Source organism: Pygocentrus nattereri, chromosome 26 (genome assembly GCF_015220715.1).
Source record: "Pygocentrus nattereri isolate fPygNat1 chromosome 26, fPygNat1.pri, whole genome shotgun sequence".
Classification (NCBI taxonomy): Eukaryota; Metazoa; Chordata; class Actinopteri; order Characiformes; family Serrasalmidae; genus Pygocentrus; species Pygocentrus nattereri.
In genome coordinates, this window is record NC_051236.1 from 16036206 (window position 1) to 16057339 (window position 21134).

Sequence of the window (21134 nt, forward strand, 5' to 3'; positions counted from 1 at the left end):
TTTGAAATGTTAAACTTAACCTTGTTTACCTCACTAAAATGTTTACTGTTAGCATTGTCTGTAAAGTCAGTTCAACCTCTGTGCAGAGCTCTGGTTAGTAAAAGAACTATATTGCCCTCTACTGGACAGCCCACTGTTTTTCTCTTATGCAAGATCAAGCGGAGGCCTCATTTTCCATGTTAGACCAATCATGTTAAAGAATTATTCAGGGACTAGTATTGATGTTGGAATTTTTAGGAATTAAAGACACTTAAAGACATGTCACCTGAATTTTTGTACTGAGTTATAAATAATGGTAAACATAAATAATGACAAATAATTTGTAAATTGTCAATAATTTATTTAAAATTAAATAAGAAGATTGAAATGAAACAATACTTCAAAGAATACAATATTTAAAAACATACACATATATACTTAAAAGACAGAGCTGAAAATATAAATAGAAAGCATACTCTGTAGTGGTAGCACATCTTTCATAACTAATGTTTAAATATGTCACATTTTGGCCACATTACTTTTACATGGATGGAACAATCAGTGTAGAAAATAATTTAAAGTAAAGTTTGCAAGTGCTGCAGATACAGTTACAGTTCAAGTATAATGAATGGCTCATAATTTTATGATCAGGCTGCTCGGACTGTGATGGTTCTGAAGCCACGGATAACAGCAGGATTGTTATTCAGCCTCAGATTGGCGTGCAGCATCTTTACTCCTGCCATCTTTGGAGTGAATTTGACTGCAGTCTGCATGCTCTCTCCAACCTGAAGCGCAATACTGCACCAAGAAAGGATAGAATAGGTTAGAAATGAAGGGTTACTACAAATTCACTGCAGCAAGTGTGATTTTGACCTGTTATATAGAATATATTAAAACATATGCAAATCAATAATATATATTAAATATTTTTCCAAATATATAATATCAGTAACTTATTATAAGCTGCTAGTAAATCAAATGAACTAGTCAAAGAACTGTATATGACTGTATATGGTCAAACACTATATGCGGAGACACAGCATATTTGACAAAGACAAAACAGAAAAGCTAATACAGTAATAAACTCAAACAGCCTCTTTGGCACAAGTTCCGTTCATACAAACTGATACATTATTTTGGAAAATCTATCGCATGACTCAATTATTTTAACCTGCTTAGCTCATTCAGTAAACAGAAAGAGGTTTACTTCACAATATGATGTCAAACATCAGATTAAGCTTTAAAGATCACACCTCTTAATCAGCCACCACACCCACGAATGTACTTTATAGTTTATATCTGGAGAGTGGAGGTGGAACAGTGTAGGCGGTTTTGTTATCTCTCTGGTGTATGACCCAGTAACGAAAAATGTGCTCATGCTAAGCTGTACTAGACTGGATAGACTGCTTTGGCTCCTACTGCAGCGAATCTAACTGGCTCAGGCGGGAGAGAGGTGTAGCTTCTCTAAAGCTCATTATTAAAGAACTGTAAGATTGCCAAGCGAGTAGCATTTTCATACTTTTGTTTGTACTGACTTCATTGTTCCATTGCTTTTAGACAACTGGACTATAATCAGAAGAGAACTGAATGCGGTTCAGTTGAACTGCATGGAACTGAAAGATCTCCACATACTTGAAAAACACTTTGTCTTCCAGAAGGCCTGCACCGGCCATGGTCAACACTCCACTCACTGGCTCTGAGAATGGATTGGTGAATGTCACCATAGCAACCTGGACTTTCTGGGCAACAACAGAGCCCTCATCTTCAATCTGGAAACAAAACAAAGATCATTTTGGTACAAGTGTTGTCAGCTTTGCATAACCCCACACTTTGCTTATTATTCGATTATTGACTTTAGGGCGATTATTTCTCAACTACTATGAAACTAATATGTAAGCTATGCCCTTATGAAAGTGAGAAATAGAAGCTTGGGCCCACATAAGTGCCTGCTGTAGAAGGCCTACTGTACTTAGTAAAGGTTAATCCTCTTGAAACTGAGCATTCGGCCACCGGAAAGAATTTTATTTCTTCTTTATCTGATTGTTTTCTTTTTGTTTTTGGCTCTTGTGAGCTGCCGTACCTGTATGCTGATGGTGGGGCTGGTGAGGTTGAACTCTTCAGAAGCCAGTACTCGCTTCTGAGAGGCCACATCCATTACAACCACAGCCAGGTTGACTAGCTGCCTATTTCCCAGCATTGCATACTGTCTGTAGGAGATCTGGTGCTCCAGTACTTTACCTGAGGAGCAAAGAATCTTAGGCTGGCTAATAAAAGTAATACATTGGAAACATACAACATATGACCACACCTGTGTTCATACTACAATATCAAAAACTCTGCTTTGGATAATATTCTGTTTATATTTTGGAATATATTGACAATATATAGCAACAGACTTAACTTTCTTAGGCTTATTCTGCCCAAAAACAACACACAAACACAAAAACATGCCCACAGCTGGATACATGCACACACATACATACTTTCATGAGGAGCAAGCTGAATGGTGTTATGAGCCTCCCAAAAGGTATCAGATGGGCTGCGGTTATAGCTCTTTGCCTGAGCATTCACATGTTGCCTCACTGTTTTCCAGGTACTCTCCAAGTTAGTGACAGTGACAGAGAAGGAGATGTTTCCGCCAATCACGGGGGCTTTAAGAAATCTCAGCTTCACAGACAAACCGTCAGGTGATCCTGCATACAAAAACAGAGACTGTAGTTTAACTGCACTTCAGTGATCTCAAAAACAAGATAACAATGTTGATGAAAAAGAAAAGTGACAGTACTTACTGCTGGTGTTTGCTAGAGTTGGTGCAGCCACTGAAAGAAAATGATTAGATGATTAATACTTAATGATATGCAAAGATATAAAGATATAAATATGCATGAGAATGAATAACAATGCATATAAACATATATAAAATGCATTAGAAACCGTTTTGATTTTATATATAATTATAAAACTTACTTGTACTGTTGGATGTGACAGGCTGTATAGCTGTAATGACAGAGAAAGATATTTCAGGCATTTACAAATACTGGAGTTTATAGAAAATTAATTCCCTTTCAAAACATCTCACTCTCTTACCTGTGGTGTATTTGTAGGTGGAGGTGATGTCCTGTGGGCGGTTGGAGCCCAGGCTCTTGGTGCAGATGAGTGATCCCACTTTGTCTGTGTCTATGCTGCAGCTCAACACTTTCCCCTGTTGCACAATGCACACATACACATCAGCGTTAACTTCAGCATAGATGAAGGGGATGTCGAAGGGCATGTCCATTCGCTTCTCCCGAATTGCTTTCACTGGGGCAGGTCCACATCTGTACACTCCTGTGAGGGGACAGGACATGAGAAATTCAGCCTTTAGTACTGTTACACACTGAAATATTACAAGCTCTTAAAAATATGGTTTCTAAGTGGTTCTTATCTTATATGTACAGCTCTAGGAGGAACCATTGTACAGAATCATGTCTCGTTTACAAAACAGTTCTTTAAAGAACTATTTACAGAAAAATTATTTTCAAAAAGTGGTTGGCACCTTTATTTTTATGACTGCAGGCTTACATTCTGTCAATGTCTGTAAATTATTCAAGAGATAAATAAATGCGCTAATCTTCTGCAAGCATAGAATGCATGAACATAAAACTGGACTGACCTTCACTTCTCTCCTGTGGAGTGGGGTCAAGCACCTGCCAGCCATCAAATCCTGCTCTCAGATCTGCCCTCTTCATCCAGCACTCCACCCACACGTGGAAGTTCCTGCAAAGATGTAGATATCTCTATAAGCTTCAACTGCCAAATTTCTGTCCAAATTGGTAGTAATGAAAACAAAAAAATTGTAACTTACCAAGTAAAACAAACAATGCAATTCTGTTTTAATAATTGAAGTCATTTATTGGTAAAAAAAAAAAAACCTTTGAAATTACAAAACTATTTAATATAACTATAACTATAAAATATTAAAATGTTTATTCAATATTTTTTAGGTCTAATAAACAGCAAGAAATGATACATTATATACTGTAATCATCTACTCATAGTTGTCATCTGCCTCTAAATTATTTCACCACTTTTTAAAATATGAGGCATTTTGGATGTATAAATGTATTATAGCTTCATTCTTGATGCTATACAGATGTTTTGGTTATTATGCAATTATTTCAATCAGTGAAGTTGCTGTACTGGTATCATACTCAAATAATTTTATACATTTCTGGAAACAAAAAAATGAAGGGTATATAACCACCCTTTTAGCTTTACTGTGACTACTAGGGAAAACACATACTGTGATGTAAAATATTACCATAGTTCTAGGCGCAATTACTGGTGAGTGAATCAACTTACCAGATGGAGTCTTGACCACGTGGCAGTTTTTCCCCAGTCTCAGTGTAAAACTCCTCAACCACCAAGTTCCCATTAGTGTCATGAGCCGAGTCAAAGTTTGTGACCACGCGAGTTGGGATGCCAAGGACCCTCATCACTAATAAACACACAAAGTTTTTAACAAATATTTTCCAGAAGCTGATATCACATGACCTCAAAGACAGCACTGAAGTCTCATACTCTCAGTCAGTCAGTACCTGTGCACATAACACCAGCAAAGACCCAGCACTGTCCATATTTGACTGGACTACAACGAGACTGGGCCCACTGCCTCAGAATCTCCCCACTTCCATTCCAATCTGAAGGGTTGACACCACCACTGTAGTCTTCTGACCAGTTGCCTTGCAGCACGCCGCAGTCGTCATTACTGTTGATCTGCACAGAAAAAAAAACACATGCTCAGTCCATACAAAGTGAGGGGTATAGAAACAAGTTCAAAAGTATCCAGACACTCCTTTTAATTAATGAATTCAGCTTTGAGGTTTATCCATTTTAGGGTGCATTTGTATTATTTCTATAGAAAAGCACTAGTTACAGAATGGGACGCTCTGGAGCAGCTGCATTGGGGTTTAACATCAGCTAGAGGGGTATAACGCACCCTAGCATTGGGCTGTGGAGCAGTGGAACTGCATTCTCTGAGGTGACGTAGCATCTTCCATGAGTATGAGTGTCATTTGTGATCCCAATCTAATCATCCAACTTTTGTACCTGACCTTACTAACACTCTTGTGGCTGAATGCAATCAAACCCCCACAGCAATGTTTGAACACCCAGTGGAAAGCCTTCACAGAATAGAAAAGGGTTGTTGCTGCAGTTAAGAGGGAACAAACGACTTATTCATATCTCTGTTGGTGTTTACAAACTTGGACATATAGTACATTCTTACAAACATAAAGGTGCTAAAAGGTTCTTTGGAATGATACCATACAAGAACCAGCTTCTCAGATACAAGAACCACTTTTGGTTCACTAAAGAACCTTTATATGGAAAAAATAAAACATTTTTTTTGTAAATGGCATGCAGTATAAAGACCTTTTTCAAAGTTTTAAGAACCTTCACACACTGTAACCCATTACAAGTTTTTCCTGGACTGGTACATTAAAGCTATAACCATTTCAGAGCATTATTTTTAGGAGTGTGAAGAAGAAAAAGCAAAGGAAGAGAAGAGGAACATAATGGGTTGCTCACCATAGCTGATACCACTCTGCTGATGTAGATGGGGTCGGAGCGATTACTATTATCAGTCCTCCAGTTTCTCTTGTGTTCAGGGCTCACCTGCAGCAGCATCATGCAGATGTCCAGGATGCCATTCTCGTACTGCAAACACCGAAACATGTCACTCTACTGCACCATCTGCCACAGCACATACATTCCAGAACACTTCTCCCTGATTTCTGCACTTCACTTCACATAGACACTGTACACATTAACGTTTACAGCACGATGAATCTGATTTGCATTTTATATGAAAAATCAAACTTGGATTTTTATGTATGCTTTGCGCTACTAATGTCAATCTAGTTTGAAGGAGATGTCTTGATTTCAAAGTCAGCTTAAGAAGTCTACAGTTCCTTGCAAGCTCTCACATCTTACTGAGAAAATGAGGATGAAGGAGATGACACTGATGCCTTCCTAAACGTCAAACACTGGAGCTGTTCTCACCTGGTCAAAGCTCCAGGGTCTGAAGATGACGTTTTTGGCTGTGCCCTGATACAGCAGGCCAAAGTCGTTCTTCACATACTCTTCCCTCTGGCTCTCATCAGCTATATAGACAGAGTCCGCTGATATAGACAGAGAGGGACATCTTCAGTATGTTTTAACATTATTTGTAGCAATGTAATAACATAATATTCAATGATTCAATAAAAATCACTGTCATATTGAAACCTTATAGGTCAATTTTTATACATTTTTTTATTTATAAAACTTTATTTGGATAGTCCACTGTAGAAGCATTGTAGATGATATGATAATCTATTAGGGGAAATATAAATATAAATGAAGTGAGATAATAATAATAATATTATTATTATTATTTGTAACTTCAAGACAGCTAAAACTTACCTGAGCACCATGGGTTGCAGAGCAGGGTGAACTGACCCACCCTGAAATTGTATGGCCCAGAGGGTGACATCATCTGGAGCTGGTAGACCCCCACAGGTGCATTTGCAGGGCTGCACACACACAATGAGGCCTTAGTGGAGTCTAGTGAGCCTTGCTGGAAATATGCACTCCACTGGGATGGGTCTCTGGAGAATGTGATGGGAATGTCATTATAGAGGCGATCTGGAAAGGAAAAGGAGTGTGTGATCAATGGAGAAAATGATGAATGGATGAGCGGAAGGATTAAACATGTTGAGCAAAGTTCAACACTGCAACACTGTTTGGTCTTGAAAGTTTTCTTCTTGGTTTTGCACTGGAGATACATATAATGTAGCTAACAATTTAAGTATGCCTCACAAATTAGCATCATGCAGTCAACAGAGACTTATTTTAAACCACATCTAACTAGTTGATATACTTTTATACTTAAGTAGTTTTCGATATACAGTAACATGTTCTATAATAATAATAATAATAATAATAATACATTTTATTTATAACGCACTTCACATTTGAAACAAATCTCAAAGTGCTATAATAATATTATTATAAAAATGCTAATACTGTTGTTTTAGCTGATGTTACATAACTTTGTCACTATATAACAGTCTATTATAAATACTGTCTGATACCACAATCATTTTTATGAACTAGATGTGGTTTGAAGCAAGTATGAACTGATTAAGGCATGTAGACCTGCTGATTGGTGGTCATAAGTTTCTATGACTTGTTAGCTATGTTAGTATTATAGTTCCAGTGCAAAACTATAGGAAAAGATCCTGGTTACTATACGTCTTGCCTAATTGACTACTTTTGTAGTAAGACTGTTTCAGTAGCATCTGAATATTAGAGCCAGGTGTTAAAGTAAACTCTCCAGAAATTCACTATACAGAGACAGTGAAGAGATGGACACTGAAATTAGACACTGAAAAACGAACAAAGGGTGAAATTACAGGACCAAAAAAGAGTCCTGCAAGCATGTTTACATTCAAGCTGAAATGGATAAACAGACACTGTACCTAGCTCCACTCTGAGTATGAGGCCATCTCTGTTTGGAATGTAACGTCTATTGAAGGCCACGGTGAGTTTAAAGGGCTGTCCTCTCCTCACTACCAGAGAAGCAGAGTTCAACCCTTCAGTGTTGTGCTGCCTCTGGTTCTGTGCATGCTCCAGGTTAACAGACTGAACTCTTAAGGCTGCACACACAAAAGAAAGACACAATACAGTGGTTAAAGGGAAATTGCAAAGCAGTTAGACGAGGCCCAAGCTTACATAGAAAAACGTGATAAACTGTTGACTCTTTGGCTATACATATGATTGAACCACAAGGATTTATGTAAAACTACATTAGTAATAATCTATTGTAAGAATATAGCATGATGTTAGGGATAGGTGAAACATGGAAAAACTATAAAGCAAAAAAAAAAAAATCCCATAAAATATACGCCTTCTGGACAGAAACGTGGAAGCTTACCGTCCATTAGTGAGTGTTGTCTTCGCTGTCAGCTGCTGTTTGATGAGAACCCATCATTTCTGCTCGTGCTTATATACACCTCATCACCACTCCTTTAGGTGAGAAAGTTCAAGAATTTAGTAATCAAACCAGTTTCACTCTCAGTACATAAACAGTCATGCAGTCATACTTCACCTCTATAATAATGTCGGGTGCAATGCTGAAGTCACACATTGCGTGTGTCCTGCTGTGGGCGTTTCATGGGTGGATTACAATGTTCCAGAGTGACTAAGGCACTCACACCCAAAAAAACAGAAGGGACATGGCGACTGGAGGTGGATACTGCATTTCAATATCTGTGTTTACAACAGTGAGTCAGAAATGAGAAAACTCATTCATTTCAAATGTTATCATTCAGCAAAGACATGCTTGGTGTCTGAAGTTTGCTTATTAGGGATGCATGATTTGAACCAGGAAAGACTGGAATTGGATGCTTTTGTGTTTCAAACATGCATTAAGCATTATTTTAGATTAATTTTATATTGAACAATCTTTTTTCATGATGTACAGTATCAGTGTACATCAGACATAGTGTGTGAAATACCCCCTGGTATTTTCACCAAACTCTTGCAAAAAAGTTTTCAGATTTACGTAAATGCCACGGCACAGAGTAAAGTTCCTCAGAAGTACCCCGGGTGTAATTACAGCTGTCAGGATATGAAAGACTGGGTGAGCCAATTTGCTATAGGCAAAGGCAGATCAGTGCTGTCACTAGTCAGTTAGAAATACCACAGACAGAACCTCACTAATTGTGGTGAAGCAGTTAAACTATGGGCCTTATTTACCAGTCACATCTTCCTAAATGTCTTCTTATATTTAGAAATGTGTTCTTATGAACTGTTGATGAATGACGCCCAGTGACCTGACCCTGAATTTGTATTTGAATGGTCTATTTTTCTCTAAGCAACAGCATAACATCATCATACGTTTATTTTTAGGGACCCCCCCAGGAATCCATGAAGTTAATTAGGTGGTCTCAGACCCCCCAGGACTCGCTGTGTTTTGTACAAAATAACAATTCCACGCTGGTAGTGGCAACAATCAAAAAAATCCATACCCATCTACAAAGCATGTGCAAAAAAAATAATAAATCCCAGAACTAAGGAATTTGTGGGCACACCATCTTAAGAAAAGTATAAAAGGCCTTTGTTAAAGCACGGCAATATGTAGAAAAATGTGCTGACACATTGTGGCCTTCTCAAGCCTTCATCAGGACACAAAACAATGGCATGTCAATGCAATGAAACCTGCAACGATACACCTCCATAGTTCAGTCTTAGAGGTTGGTTGCATTTTCTGCATCTCACAATGCAAGTAATCCTAAACATGTTCAGGTCAGTCCATTTTTCTGAGGAAATGATCAACTTCTTTGTTTAATTTGTATATGTTTGGCTAAGGGCAGTCATGAGAAATATTTAAAAGAAGAAATTATATTCAGTTGTTGCGCTTCTGTGCAATTTTCTTTTAAACATGTTTCTGTTTTTTGTCTCAAAGCTGAAAATGAATCATTTGTAATTACTGTCTGTACTGACTGGAAATGAAATAAATGAATCTCTGGGTTTTGTACAGAACTGTAATGTTATTTTTATATTATTAATAATAATATTATTAATATTATTCGTTTGCAAAATCAGTGTGTAGAGGAGTATAGAATACTGTGTCACAATGTACACAGAAGAGCATAAACAAAAAGTCAGGATATTACTGAGCAGTTAAATTGGTTTATTCCGTTATTCTTGGATGTCATTTTTTGTTCCTTGCTTATTTTCTTGGTTTTACTTACAAGATAAAAAGATCCTCTCTGAATGACATCATGGAGAGTCAGTAATCACAGTTTTGTCACCAAGCACAACCACTTTTTCCAAAGCTCAAACGCACCGCGGGAGGCTGCCAGCACAGAACATGCACAGACACATCCAAATCCGAAAAATGCCTGCTCTAATAGCAACCAGTGACGTGAGGTAGTTGGGCTTGTTGTGTTATTGCACTCGCTGCAATAGTGATTGATGCTTGATCCTTAATTCTTTGAGTGCACACCTTCACACCTCCCAGTTTCAATGGAAAACATGGTTTTGAAGGTGATTTTGAAATGCTTTATTAGACAATGCTCTGAGGGGTAAAGGAGTAAAGTGTATGAATGAATTTGTTTGCTGTCTGATAGAAAGAATCTCTACAAGAGTGTTCTTTTAACAACATTACGCTCTTTCACAAAAGTATGGGGGCACAATTATTGGCCCCCTGAAAAATATCTAAATAATTTAAGCATAATGGGCCTCATTCACCAAACATTCTTAAGGGGAATTTCTTCTTAAAACCACTTACACAGTTTTGATGAAGATTCTGAGATTAATCAATGTTTTCTTATTTGGGATGTATTTTTATGCACACGCAAGAGCACAAAGCTGTGAACAATTCTGCAGTTTATAAAGATGTTATGAATCTGAAATAGACTTTTTCTTAGGATTTTTCTCAAGAATGTAAGAAAAAACTTAGGAAGACACGGGTGAGTGGGGCCAATTGAGAATATTAGAATTTTGCATCTTTAAGGGAAAAACCCTTTCTTTTTATGGTTCTAGTCTCCAGGAATTTCATTGTTGTTTATGACCAGTTGTTGTTTCCCTGGGGTATAAATATGAGATTACACACATGTAAAATCTCTTTGCCATCCATCAGCATGGGCAACATCAAACAGCTGTCAACTGAAATGAGACAGAAGGTTGTGGAGCCGCAGAGATCGGAATGTAAATTGTTATAAAAATAAGAAGTCGGTTGAAATTACTATTAAGCACAATCAAAGTGATAAGAAAACATAATGAGGATTGTAAAAAAGGCAAGGAATAATCCAATGATCAGTTTCACAACTGCACAGCTTACTTCAATCTTAGGCTTTTCAAACCACCCCCATAACCAGAAGCTTGAAAGAGTTCCACAAAAAAGTCTTTACTAAGAGAAAGCCACAAAAAGCAGTGCCTGGATTTTCTGAAACAATCGGATGTAGTTAGATTAAACAAATGTGTAACTTATTGGTCATGCACACAATGTCACATGTGGCATAAAAAGAGCCTGCATACAAAGAAAAGCACAGGAAAACTATTAGTGCTCCAGGGGTTCTTGTGAAAATCAATGGCATGATGAATTTTATTACAAATACCAAAAGAATTAAGCCCAAAATCAGTCTGCCTCAGCCAGAAGGCCATACATTTGACCATGTGTAGACCTTTCAAAAAGATAATGACCACAAACACATGCAAATTCACACAAAAATGATTTTACAAATTCAAGTTTTGCAATGGCTCTCTCAGTCTTTGTATTGTGTACCACAAACTTTTTAAAATTCCAAAACAATGCAGTTTGTCTAAGACTGAAATATCACTCATTGCATGCATAGTTTATTATATATTGATTTTAGCTCATTTTCATGAAAGGTGCCAATAATTCTAGAATTGACTGCAGCATTGATACTTGTTCAGCAGAAAGCCCACTCGCAACAATATACAGTATGGACAAATGTGATCTATAATGCCTTTTGAAAAGACACCCTTCAGACATTGATTATTAATATAAGTACAATAAGTGACACCAAACGTTTTTAATAGTGTATAGTGCCGCATAATCTCTTTGTGATATTCTACACATATTTTCACCTCTTCCAGTATTCCTGCACTGTTGTTCTATATTCTTTTTCATGGAGAGAGTTTCATTTCATATTTTTCTCCAAACACTCAAAGCAATCTTTACAGCTCTAGTCCTGCAGGGGTGATAGTGGGAAAAATTCCTGAGCCTGAACTTTTTTTCTCTGCTCGGGAGGTGAGCAGGGTGGGGGTGCTATGTATGCGACACACTTAACACATAACTTGTTGGCCCCTGGGCACAGATATACGTCTATGTATAACCCTGATCTTCATTACTGCCAAAGAATTTTTGCTTTTGAATTAGTCCCTTCAAAGATAGATTGTGTTGAATTTTGTTGAAATACATGAACAACATTCAGACGTGAGATAAACAAACCCAATATAAGCCTATATTTCAGAAGCTTGTGCAGATTACCAGAACTCTTAGGACTAGCAGGCCTGTTCAGGAATCCATAGCTGTTTTTAACTAGTCACATACCTTATTGCTTCTATAGCATAGGAGACTACAGATACTACAGCCATACAAGAACGGTCAGCAGGTGGCAATAACAATACTCCTAAACTAGGAATTGATTAGTAGCCTAACCATTGACTAAATGACATGAACAAGGACACATTCATTTCTTTTAAAAATATAATACAAACTATGCAGCATTTATTAGTAGGCTCGGCCTTGGTGTTGGTTACAGTGAAACCTGCGCATGTCAGATCAAGAGAAGTGTCAGATCCTATGGTCAGATCACGAGGCCAGGGGTTGGCAACCCGCGGCTCCGGAGCCTCTGATGCGGCTCAGCTTTTGAAAATAATTAATTTAATTAACGTCTATTATCTTTGAGACTTAAAAAAATGTTTGGGCGGAATATCACAAACGCCCGGTATTTAGTTTCGGTTCGCTTGACTGACATATCGGCGTCGTCATCACCCCCCCCCCCCACCCCCCCGCCTTTTTCTCGCAGACACGTCGGTACGCCGGAATTCCGGCGTGGCGCCTGAAAACCATCAGGCCTGAGTCCTGTCATGACTTGGAAAGTTATGTGCAGGTGCTTTAGGGAATCTTTACAGGCTGTCCTGGCAACTAGAATAGCATAACATAACAAAGGTGAAATCAAATCAATAGTTGTCTAAGAGTGAGTGAATATAATTATTTTCTTCATGTCATGTTGTGGGGGATATTGTTCCAGAAAAATTATATATATTGGAGAGCATGAAAATACAATGATCAAACTGCTTATGTAAGCAACATGCTGAAAGATTAAAAAAGGGCTTGACCAGCTTCTGCAGTTACACCTTACAAGTGAGCAACATGAGAAGAATTTTCAACTGCACTACAAAAAAGAAACTGTGGCTTTAATGACAACAACTGTTTTAAGGACAGTTTGTTATATATACTGGAGAGTGGACTAAGCTATGTGAACTTGAGAACAGCTAACATAACTTTACTTCACTTTGCACTGTTTGCGTTTGGTTCTTGAAACAATGGACACATTCACTCAGTGTTACACAAAAACAACCTGGCAAATATTCAGATAAAAAATAAGACAAAGCTAAATATCTTTTATAAACCATATTTTAATAAAACACATGAAAATCATACATTAAATTAGAGATAATATGCAGCACTATCAGTAGTGCTCCTTAATGCACTAAAATTATTATTTATTCAGCAAAACATCTTTTAAAAAGACATAGAATTAAACTATAAATGTAGCAGTATATTCCCCAGGAATCAGGAATGCTCTTCTTACTGTCTGGACCATTACAAAATTTACTTAAAAAAGTAAAAATATACACCCATATTTCATCTATTTGTTAATACGGTAAACTCATAATAATTTAATCATTAATTTATATTTATGCACACTTAAATTAGCACTTAAAACTAAGGCAAAACAATGATCAACAGCTGATTATATAATTCAAGAATGCTGTCCTGCAACAACTGCATCAGACATTAAACCAGCATGTATGGATTAATTCTACTCTGGGATTAAACTGCTACTCCAATGGTGATTCACCACTGAAAGCCCTTTTAGTCCACACTTAGGTCTAACTGGTCTTACAAGTGGTATAACGCTGTGGTGTTAATCATCAGTCATATTACATTATTACTATTGTTTAGCTTCTCTACATATCTGTGTTCATCAGGATTCATTAGACAAATATACATACATCCTAGAACACGAATAGTGATTCTGATGCCTTACAGTGCAGTGCCACGCATAGATGTACACAAGCCACTTTTTCCACGTCTGAGTCAAGTCTCAAGTCTCTGAAGCGCAAATCTGAAGTCACACCTGTTACACAACTCACTGGCAGAAGGGGAGTGGCTTATTCAAATGGAACACACTGACCCATAGCAAGTTAGCCTCAGTGAGCTAATCAGCTAGCCATGCAAACTTTGCAATGTAAAATGTTTTTAAGATGTTTGAGCATATTGTACTTAACGTGTGAGCAATTGCTATGGCGGCTATTAACGTAGAGCAGAACCGTAGTGTAGGTTCCAGATAGCCATGTAGCCTTTAGCATGCTAATGAGATGGTTAGGAAAGTGATGAAGTTGTAGTTCAGCCGTCATGTATAACAGATGGAGTAGTTTGTACCTTAAAGCCCAGCAAATCAAATATTATGCAAGATTCTTGCTGTAGCTTACAGTTTTGCCTGGGATTTTTGGGGGTTTGAAAAGGAAAATGCATCAGGTCACCATGACTTCTGAGCAAGCTCTGCTGCTGAAGTCTACAGTAGTGTTCACCTGATCCCTCTCTCACCACTCTGAAGGCCCAACTAACATCCTATTAAAGTAACTGAACAGCTGCTGGGACCCCCCCACCACCCACCAAGTGAAAGAAGGAATCCAAGTGGACACTTGTTAAAACCAAGTGGAGGCTTGTTAAAACCAGTACTGAAACAGTGAGGTGAGTCTTTAGTTGTCAACTTCAATAAGGTCTTAGTTAAAAAAGTGAATTCTGCCAATTTTAAACTGTCCACATAATTAATACATCAGGATGTAAAGTCATACAGAGTGGTTTAATACAAAAAATCCAGTGAAATGTACAGAGGCATAATTGTGTACAGTGGTGGTGAAAGGAACCAGACATCTTAAGCATTTAATGTCTGTAAAAACTATTTTGCTGAAGGTTACTACACAAAATGGTCATGAATATGCTGCTATTTATATATATATATCAACAGTAAATAAAAACACATACAAATAGCCATATTTGTTTTGCAGACATCATAACATCCGGTTCCTATCACCACCCCTGTAAAATAAACTGTGTCAAAGTTTCTCTACATTTCTTATCAAACCACTCTGAATTATTTTATTTGCATCAACCACTGAATTATGTGGAAATTTTGGAAGATTTTGTAAAATTTATCTTTGAATAGTTGGGAGTAAAACTTTATACATTATTTAAAAAACATTATTTCTAGGGAATGGTCTGCAAGCCAGTTAACCATTTATTATCCAAACTACAGGCTAATTAAGCTATCAGGGTCCTATAAAGTTCAAAGTTTCCCTTCAAAGACATACAGTTGCCAACTCAAGTCGTCATTTCTGGTGCTATGAGAGACCACTCCTTCCTTACAGCTAGTGACCTCTAGTGGCGCAGAGCGGCAAAAACACTTACATGAACCCGGAGTACTGAGGTAATGTGGTGTGGGAAGTGTGAACAGAAAAATACATGCTACTCTTCTGCTTGCCTTCTCTAAAGACTGAAATGTCACACAGTACTGCAAAACAGGACTTGCTTATGGCTGATTTTTAGCATTTTTTCCACATTTTTCATGCTGAGATTTTCTGTTCCTTTGAGGTGCAATGGTACAAATGAAAGGAATGAAAAAGCAGTATTTGCTAAAAAAAAAAAAGAGTTCCAGAACAATGTTTTATGGGCAAGTAAAACATTTCAGACACCACAGAGCCTGCTCTTTTTGGCAAAAACCATGCAATGCATGAAGCATACCAACAGTCCAAACATGTTGGGTGAAGCACCATGCATTGCTGCATCAGGACTTGTCTGGCCTGCAATCACTTGCAGATAACATACATATATGTAATATATGTGAAATAATAATTTACCCCCCAAATAAGCTGATCCATTTGTCCACATGCTTTAGTTAGTCAGCATCAGTGAACCACAGTACGAAGCTGTGACAGAAGCTTAAGAATAGCTCATGCTTGAAAAACCAAAAAGGTCATGAACTAAAAATAATTGTACATGGAGGAATGTGGAGTGCCAGAAGTCAATGTCACTCTCACAAAAGACTGCTTACACAGTTAATAAGCAAAGTGGAAACATGGACTTTTCCCCAAAAAAATCCTTCATGGTCTTATTAATTTTCATTTTTTGCTTCCAAATATTCAGCCATAAATGTGCAAAAATGCAAAAAGTCAACCACAGGTTAACACTTTCAAAACATGCACATTGCAGAAACCTCATCTAAGGCTCACTTGTGATTGAAAATTACAATCCTAACATTTACCTTCTCAGTACTTACTCAAGCAATTTTCTCAAAAAAACAGATTAGAAAAAGAAATCTACAGTGATCACTGGTGCTGGACTCTCACTGTTTGACATGAGAGCTTTGGTTGAGAGGAACATTGCTAAAGGCTCACTTAAGTCCGTGGTTTGTTGTATAGTAGAAAATCAGTTATGTCGTGCCACACATTGCTGTCATGGTAGAGATAGGTCATGGAGGACTGGAGTGACGGCTGCAGGGTGTGAGGGTAGTACTCAAACAGCCAGAGCACGATGCCCCACACCAGGGTGGCAAAGAGTGGGAATGGATCTCTCTTGGGTTGAGGGATGTAGCCTTTCTCCACAGCCAGCCGAGACAATGCAAACAGAATTCTAGACAACAAGTACATGTTTATCTGGGGAAAAGAAGATAACAGTGGCATTTAGGTCAAAAACACATAAATTAGAAGACAGACATTATGGTAATTAGTCATCAAAGACATTTAGTATTATCATTGATATTTTTTATTTTTATTGTTATTATTGATATTTTTGATAGTAGTGATTTTCACATCACACTACTTCTCAATTTATCTATCTATCCATCCATCCATCTCTAGAAATGAAGTGGCTCACTCACTTGGCTGTTAATGTTATTATTGTCTCCGAATACAAGCCAACCCCCAATACAAGCAGCCAGAAAAGCTTGCGACTGAAGACTCTTTCCCTGAATGTGCTGCTGAAGTTCTTGCAGTCCTTTATATGTGAACACAAAGAGAGCAAGGTTCCTTGAGTGTGTATATGTAGCCTGGGCAATCGCTTTCAACTTGGACTGCAGGCTGGGAAGCAAAACAGAAAATACATATATATGAGGTAAAAGAGAGAGAAAACAAAACATTCACGTTAGAAAATCATCTCTAAGGCATGTATAAGACCATACACTTAAAAGACAGCACCTATACATACGAGGACCGAATATTCAATATATCATAATTCAATAGTGCAAAAATCATGATAATACACTATAACACTACTGTTCTAGGCTCCACTAATTTTGTGAACTTTGTTCAACCAATTAAATTTCTCAAATTCTAGCAGATCAGTCATCAGAAAAGTGAATTAGAAGAAAGGTTCATACTTCCAGTATTGCTGGCGCTACAGATGCTAATGAGCATGAAAACACCAACAGTGACTGAATTAGCAGATTTTGCCAACTGCGCTTATTTGAAGAAATTTCAAGCACTGAAACAACAACTTAAAAAATCATGCACTGTTTCCATCCATTCTGTTTACAGCATGAAGCCAGCTGAGATCATGACACAAATAAACTGGAAATGGTACAATCTCTACTAAAAGAGGATATAAAATTCCACAAGCTAATCTACATAAGAAGTAAGGGTAGACTGACATGCCCTTCTGGTGTACTTTACCTGCCACCTCTAAAAAGAAATGTCATCACTAGGGCATGTGGGGCACGGATCTTGGCACCATATCTGTAATAAACAAAATTAATCAATAAATGAAAATTAAAAGTTAAACATTCTGGGTCTGTGTTCAACATTCTTTATGAACACAATCTACAGTAATTCTACAGAAATTTCCAAAGAACTGATAAATCTTATTACTACAGGATTTCTATAACAGTCTTACAGTAAATCTGGACAGTCAGTTTAGTATGATGATGCTACACATGTACTACAGATTACGTTGAAAGGTGAAGATGCAAGGAGTAGAGGTTGTAAAGGTGGATGACTTCAAATATCTTGGGTCAACCATCCAGAGCAACGGACAGTGTAGAAAAGAGGTGAAGAAGAGGGTGCAGGCAGGATGGAGTGGGTGGAGACGGGTGTCAGGGCTGATGTGTGACAGAAGGATAGCAGCAAGAGTGAAAGGGAAGGTTTACAAGATAGTAGTGCGTCCTGCTATGATGTATGGTTTGGAGACTGTGGCTCTGTGTAAAAGACAGGAGGCTGAGCTGTAGGTGGAGGAGATGAAGATGCTGAGATTTTCGTTGGAAGTGACAAGGCCGGACAAGATTAGAAATGAGCAGATCAGAGGGACAGTGAAGGTGGAGCAGTTTGGAGATAAAGCCAGAGAGGCCAGGTTGAGATGGTTTGGACATGTGTTGAAGAGGAATAGTGGATATATTGGGCAAAGAATGTTGGAGATGGAGCTGCCGGGTAGAAGGAGAAGAGGTAGACCTCAGAGAAGGTTTATGGATGTAGTGAAGGTGGACATGGAGATGGTTGGTGTGAAAGTAGGGGAGGCAGTGGATAGGGCAAGATGGAGGCAGATGATCCGCTGTGGCGACCCCTAAAGTGAGCAACCGAAAGAAGAAGACGACTACAGATTACTTAGTACCGTAAGAAGGTGTATTACAGGAGGTGAAAGTATTATGGATCATTATAAAAGTACTTTAGAAATATTATAGTATAACTGGAGTTCTTTTTTTAACCTGAATTTTCCTTTCAGCCGCAAGGTAACAATGTCTGGAAAAAGGCATGGAAATGTGTGATATACGCTCAAACAAAAACGTCTTTCATATCGTTAAAGTAAAACTGAATTACTAACAGTTAACTACAGAGACGTGACCTGTGCTCTGCTCCCTTAATTGTTAGCCAACAGAACCTGAAGCTGAAGTCAGACACCAGAATGTAACTGCTGCACCGTTTAAGGTGGAACGGGAAAATCAGAACAAGGACAAGAAGCTGGCGAACGGGAAGCCAACTGAAGCCTAATCCACTTAGCTAACAGCTAGGTTAGCAGGCTGGGACTTTGAAGATACCACTAAACAAAAAACAAACAAATATAAAAAAGATAACCAAACGAGTTATGAGCTATGAAAACATCTCTATGTACCGACCAGACTGTGGGGACAGGCTGTAATCAACTAATGCCATAAAACAACAAGGAAACCGCACCGGGAAAAACACGGTAACGCAAATAACTAAGTGACACTCACACTGCGCCATTTCTGAGTCCTTTCAGGACAGCAAGCACTGCTTTGTATTTCTCCTGCTGTAATACGTTGTTGACTGTATAGAGCAGAGTTTTCACCAGATCAGACCCGGCCATGTCGGACTGCGAGGGACTGTTTAGCGCTGCAGCACTAACGTAACAACGTCACGTACAGAGTTTCACTTAAGAGTCGATCAGAAACTCTCTACGCTGTTATGGTTCCGCCTTACATGCTTACATGGAAAGCGGCTCTTTTCCTAAAACCTCTTCATTAATTCCCGCACTGACCCATATACAGACGAGCCAATCAAACGTCATGAAATCAAATTAATAAATAAGTCATTTAGGGAACTTGGAATTACACGAGTTAATAATGAACTCATTTATTAGTCTTCCACGTTTTTCGCTATTTGTATTTTATACATGGTAAGATTACATCTGAATGTGGAAGCAGTAGTAAATAAATAAGAACATATATGCTGTAGCGTGATCTAGAAATTTTTTTCCTGTTAGTTTTGGGGTGGTTCTGCTGCGTTATGCGGGGCTTTTCTACAGAGACTGTGTTTAGCGGGGCCAGTCTGCTGGATGTGTGTTCTGAAGGCAGAGAGGTGAGACGGGGCAGGTGTAAGTCTGGGTTAGAGAGGACTGTTGCAGACAGCTGTGGCTGGGGCAACTTCAGCCTCTTAATAAAGCTCAACTTCAGCCTCTTAATAAAGCTCAACTTCAGCCTCTTAATACAGTTGTGCCTTCTTCCGTAGTGGTAAACGCTACCCGTATACGCACCTATGCAGAATGACCAAAAGCCTCGTTTTTTTGACCGCATTATCTACATGTCAAGCATATTGCTGTATTTGTGTTGCTGTAACTGCCTGATACATTTCCCAAGTCATGTTTTTGATAAGTTTGGGGAAACATTCTTCCCAGCTTCCTGAGCCTGGTGCTAGTAAAGTTAGCAATCAATGTCCGCTATACAGCTGAGCTAACGACATTATCTGGGGGGAACGTGTCTATGTTCCCACGGCTCCATGTTGCTGCGTAATTTGCCCTAACTCTATATGAAACAAATTACAGCTCATATTAAAAAAAATATTATAAAATAAACAAGCTACTTAATGGAAATTGTATCCATTAATATAGAGCATATTTGAAGAGAACACAAAAGGACTTGAGGTCAAACAAGGACTTGAGGACTTGACCATGATTAATTATCAAGTCTATATATCAATACAGTTGAATACTGTTTGACTTCAGAGTCAAAAAACGATTTTTTTTAGAATATTTATGAGATTTCTTGGGTCAAAGGGAAACTAATCTCAAGCATCACCAATTCTCAGAATGAAAAAAGACCAATGCAGTTTTAAGTGTCATTATTGTAATTAAGAATATGACTCCAGATTCCAGGCTGAGCAGTTTCTGTTTGCTCAGTAATTAAGCGGATAAAGCGCATTTTATCCTATAACATCCTCCAAAGCCTCACTTTGCTCTGGAAAAGTAAGGAAGGCCACAATGAGATTAGTAATTAGGGTAAAAATCAATAATATAGATGGATAGAAAAATGCAGGAAGGAAATGTATCTGCATATCTCTGTATATTTTTATAAAGACCTTCGGTGCGTGATTTTGAGGCATCAGGCAAGGGAACACTTAAACAACACAATATAACTCCAAGTAAATCAAACGTCTGTGAAATCAAAGTGTGGGGACCACAGACCACTTCTCAGTACCTTTCTGCTTTCTGGCTGATGTTTTGGTCACTTTTGAATGTTGGTGGTGCTTTCACACTCATGGTAGCATGAGACGGAATCTACAACCCACACAAGTGGCTCAGGTAGTGCAGCTCATCCAGGATGGCACATCATTGCGAGCTGTGGCAAGAAGGTTTGCTGTGTCTGTCAGCGTAGTGTCCAGAGGCTGGAGGCGCTACCAGGAGACAGGCCAGTACACCAGGAGACGTGAAGGAGGCCGTAGGAGAGCAACAACCGAGCAGGAGGACCGCTACCTCCGCCTTTGTGCAAGGAGGAACAGGAGGAGCACTGCCAGAGCCCTGCAAAATGACCTCCAGCAGGCCACAAATGTGCATGTATCTGCACAAACGGTTAGAAACCGACTCCATG

General features: G+C 38.4%; 2 protein-coding genes across 2 annotated transcripts; both read right to left on the reverse strand.

Annotated features, from left to right (window-relative positions):
• Positions 1 to 435: 435 nt before the first annotated feature.
• Positions 436 to 8010, reverse strand: tgm5l (transglutaminase 5, like). The gene is made up of 15 exons (XM_017697779.2): positions 7937 to 8010; positions 7482 to 7658; positions 6424 to 6645; positions 6022 to 6140; positions 5548 to 5676; positions 4557 to 4734; positions 4321 to 4456; positions 3632 to 3735; positions 3067 to 3306; positions 2947 to 2976; positions 2769 to 2798; positions 2463 to 2672; positions 2060 to 2217; positions 1612 to 1748; positions 436 to 777 (listed from the first exon to the last, which is right to left on the reverse strand). The coding sequence occupies exons 1-15, from the start codon at positions 7941 to 7943 to the stop codon at positions 627 to 629; spliced, it is 2028 nt and encodes a 675-aa protein (XP_017553268.2). The 5' UTR covers positions 7944 to 8010; the 3' UTR covers positions 436 to 626.
• A 5429-nt stretch (positions 8011 to 13439) lies between these two features.
• On the reverse strand, positions 13440 to 19194 carry pxmp4 (peroxisomal membrane protein 4). The gene is made up of 4 exons (XM_017697925.2): positions 19026 to 19194; positions 17494 to 17556; positions 16704 to 16902; positions 13440 to 16479 (listed from the first exon to the last, which is right to left on the reverse strand). The coding sequence occupies exons 1-4, from the start codon at positions 19136 to 19138 to the stop codon at positions 16222 to 16224; spliced, it is 633 nt and encodes a 210-aa protein (XP_017553414.1). The 5' UTR covers positions 19139 to 19194; the 3' UTR covers positions 13440 to 16221.
• Between the last annotated feature and the right edge of the window lie 1940 nt (positions 19195 to 21134).

Excerpts from the sequence above, each read along its gene's own strand:
- tgm5l (XM_017697779.2), bottom strand. Across the intron at positions 6,646-7,481 it reads CATACTCAGAGTGGAGCTAG|ATCGCCTCTATAATGACATT; the intron begins GTACAGTGTCTG and ends TTTCCTTTCCAG. Across the intron at positions 778-1,611 it reads GAAGACAAAGTGTTTTTCAA|TATTGCGCTTCAGGTTGGAG; the intron begins GTATGTGGAGAT and ends TTCTTGGTGCAG.
- pxmp4 (XM_017697925.2), bottom strand. The coding sequence starts at position 19,138 with ATGGCCGGGTCTGATCTGGTGAAAACTCTGCTCTATACAGTCAACAAC. Across the intron at positions 17,557-19,025 it reads GGACTCAGAAATGGCGCAGT|ATATGGTGCCAAGATCCGTG; the intron begins GTGAGTGTCACT and ends TGTTTATTACAG. Across the intron at positions 16,480-16,703 it reads ATAATAACATTAACAGCCAA|ATAAACATGTACTTGTTGTC; the intron begins GTGAGTGAGCCA and ends TCTTTTCCCCAG.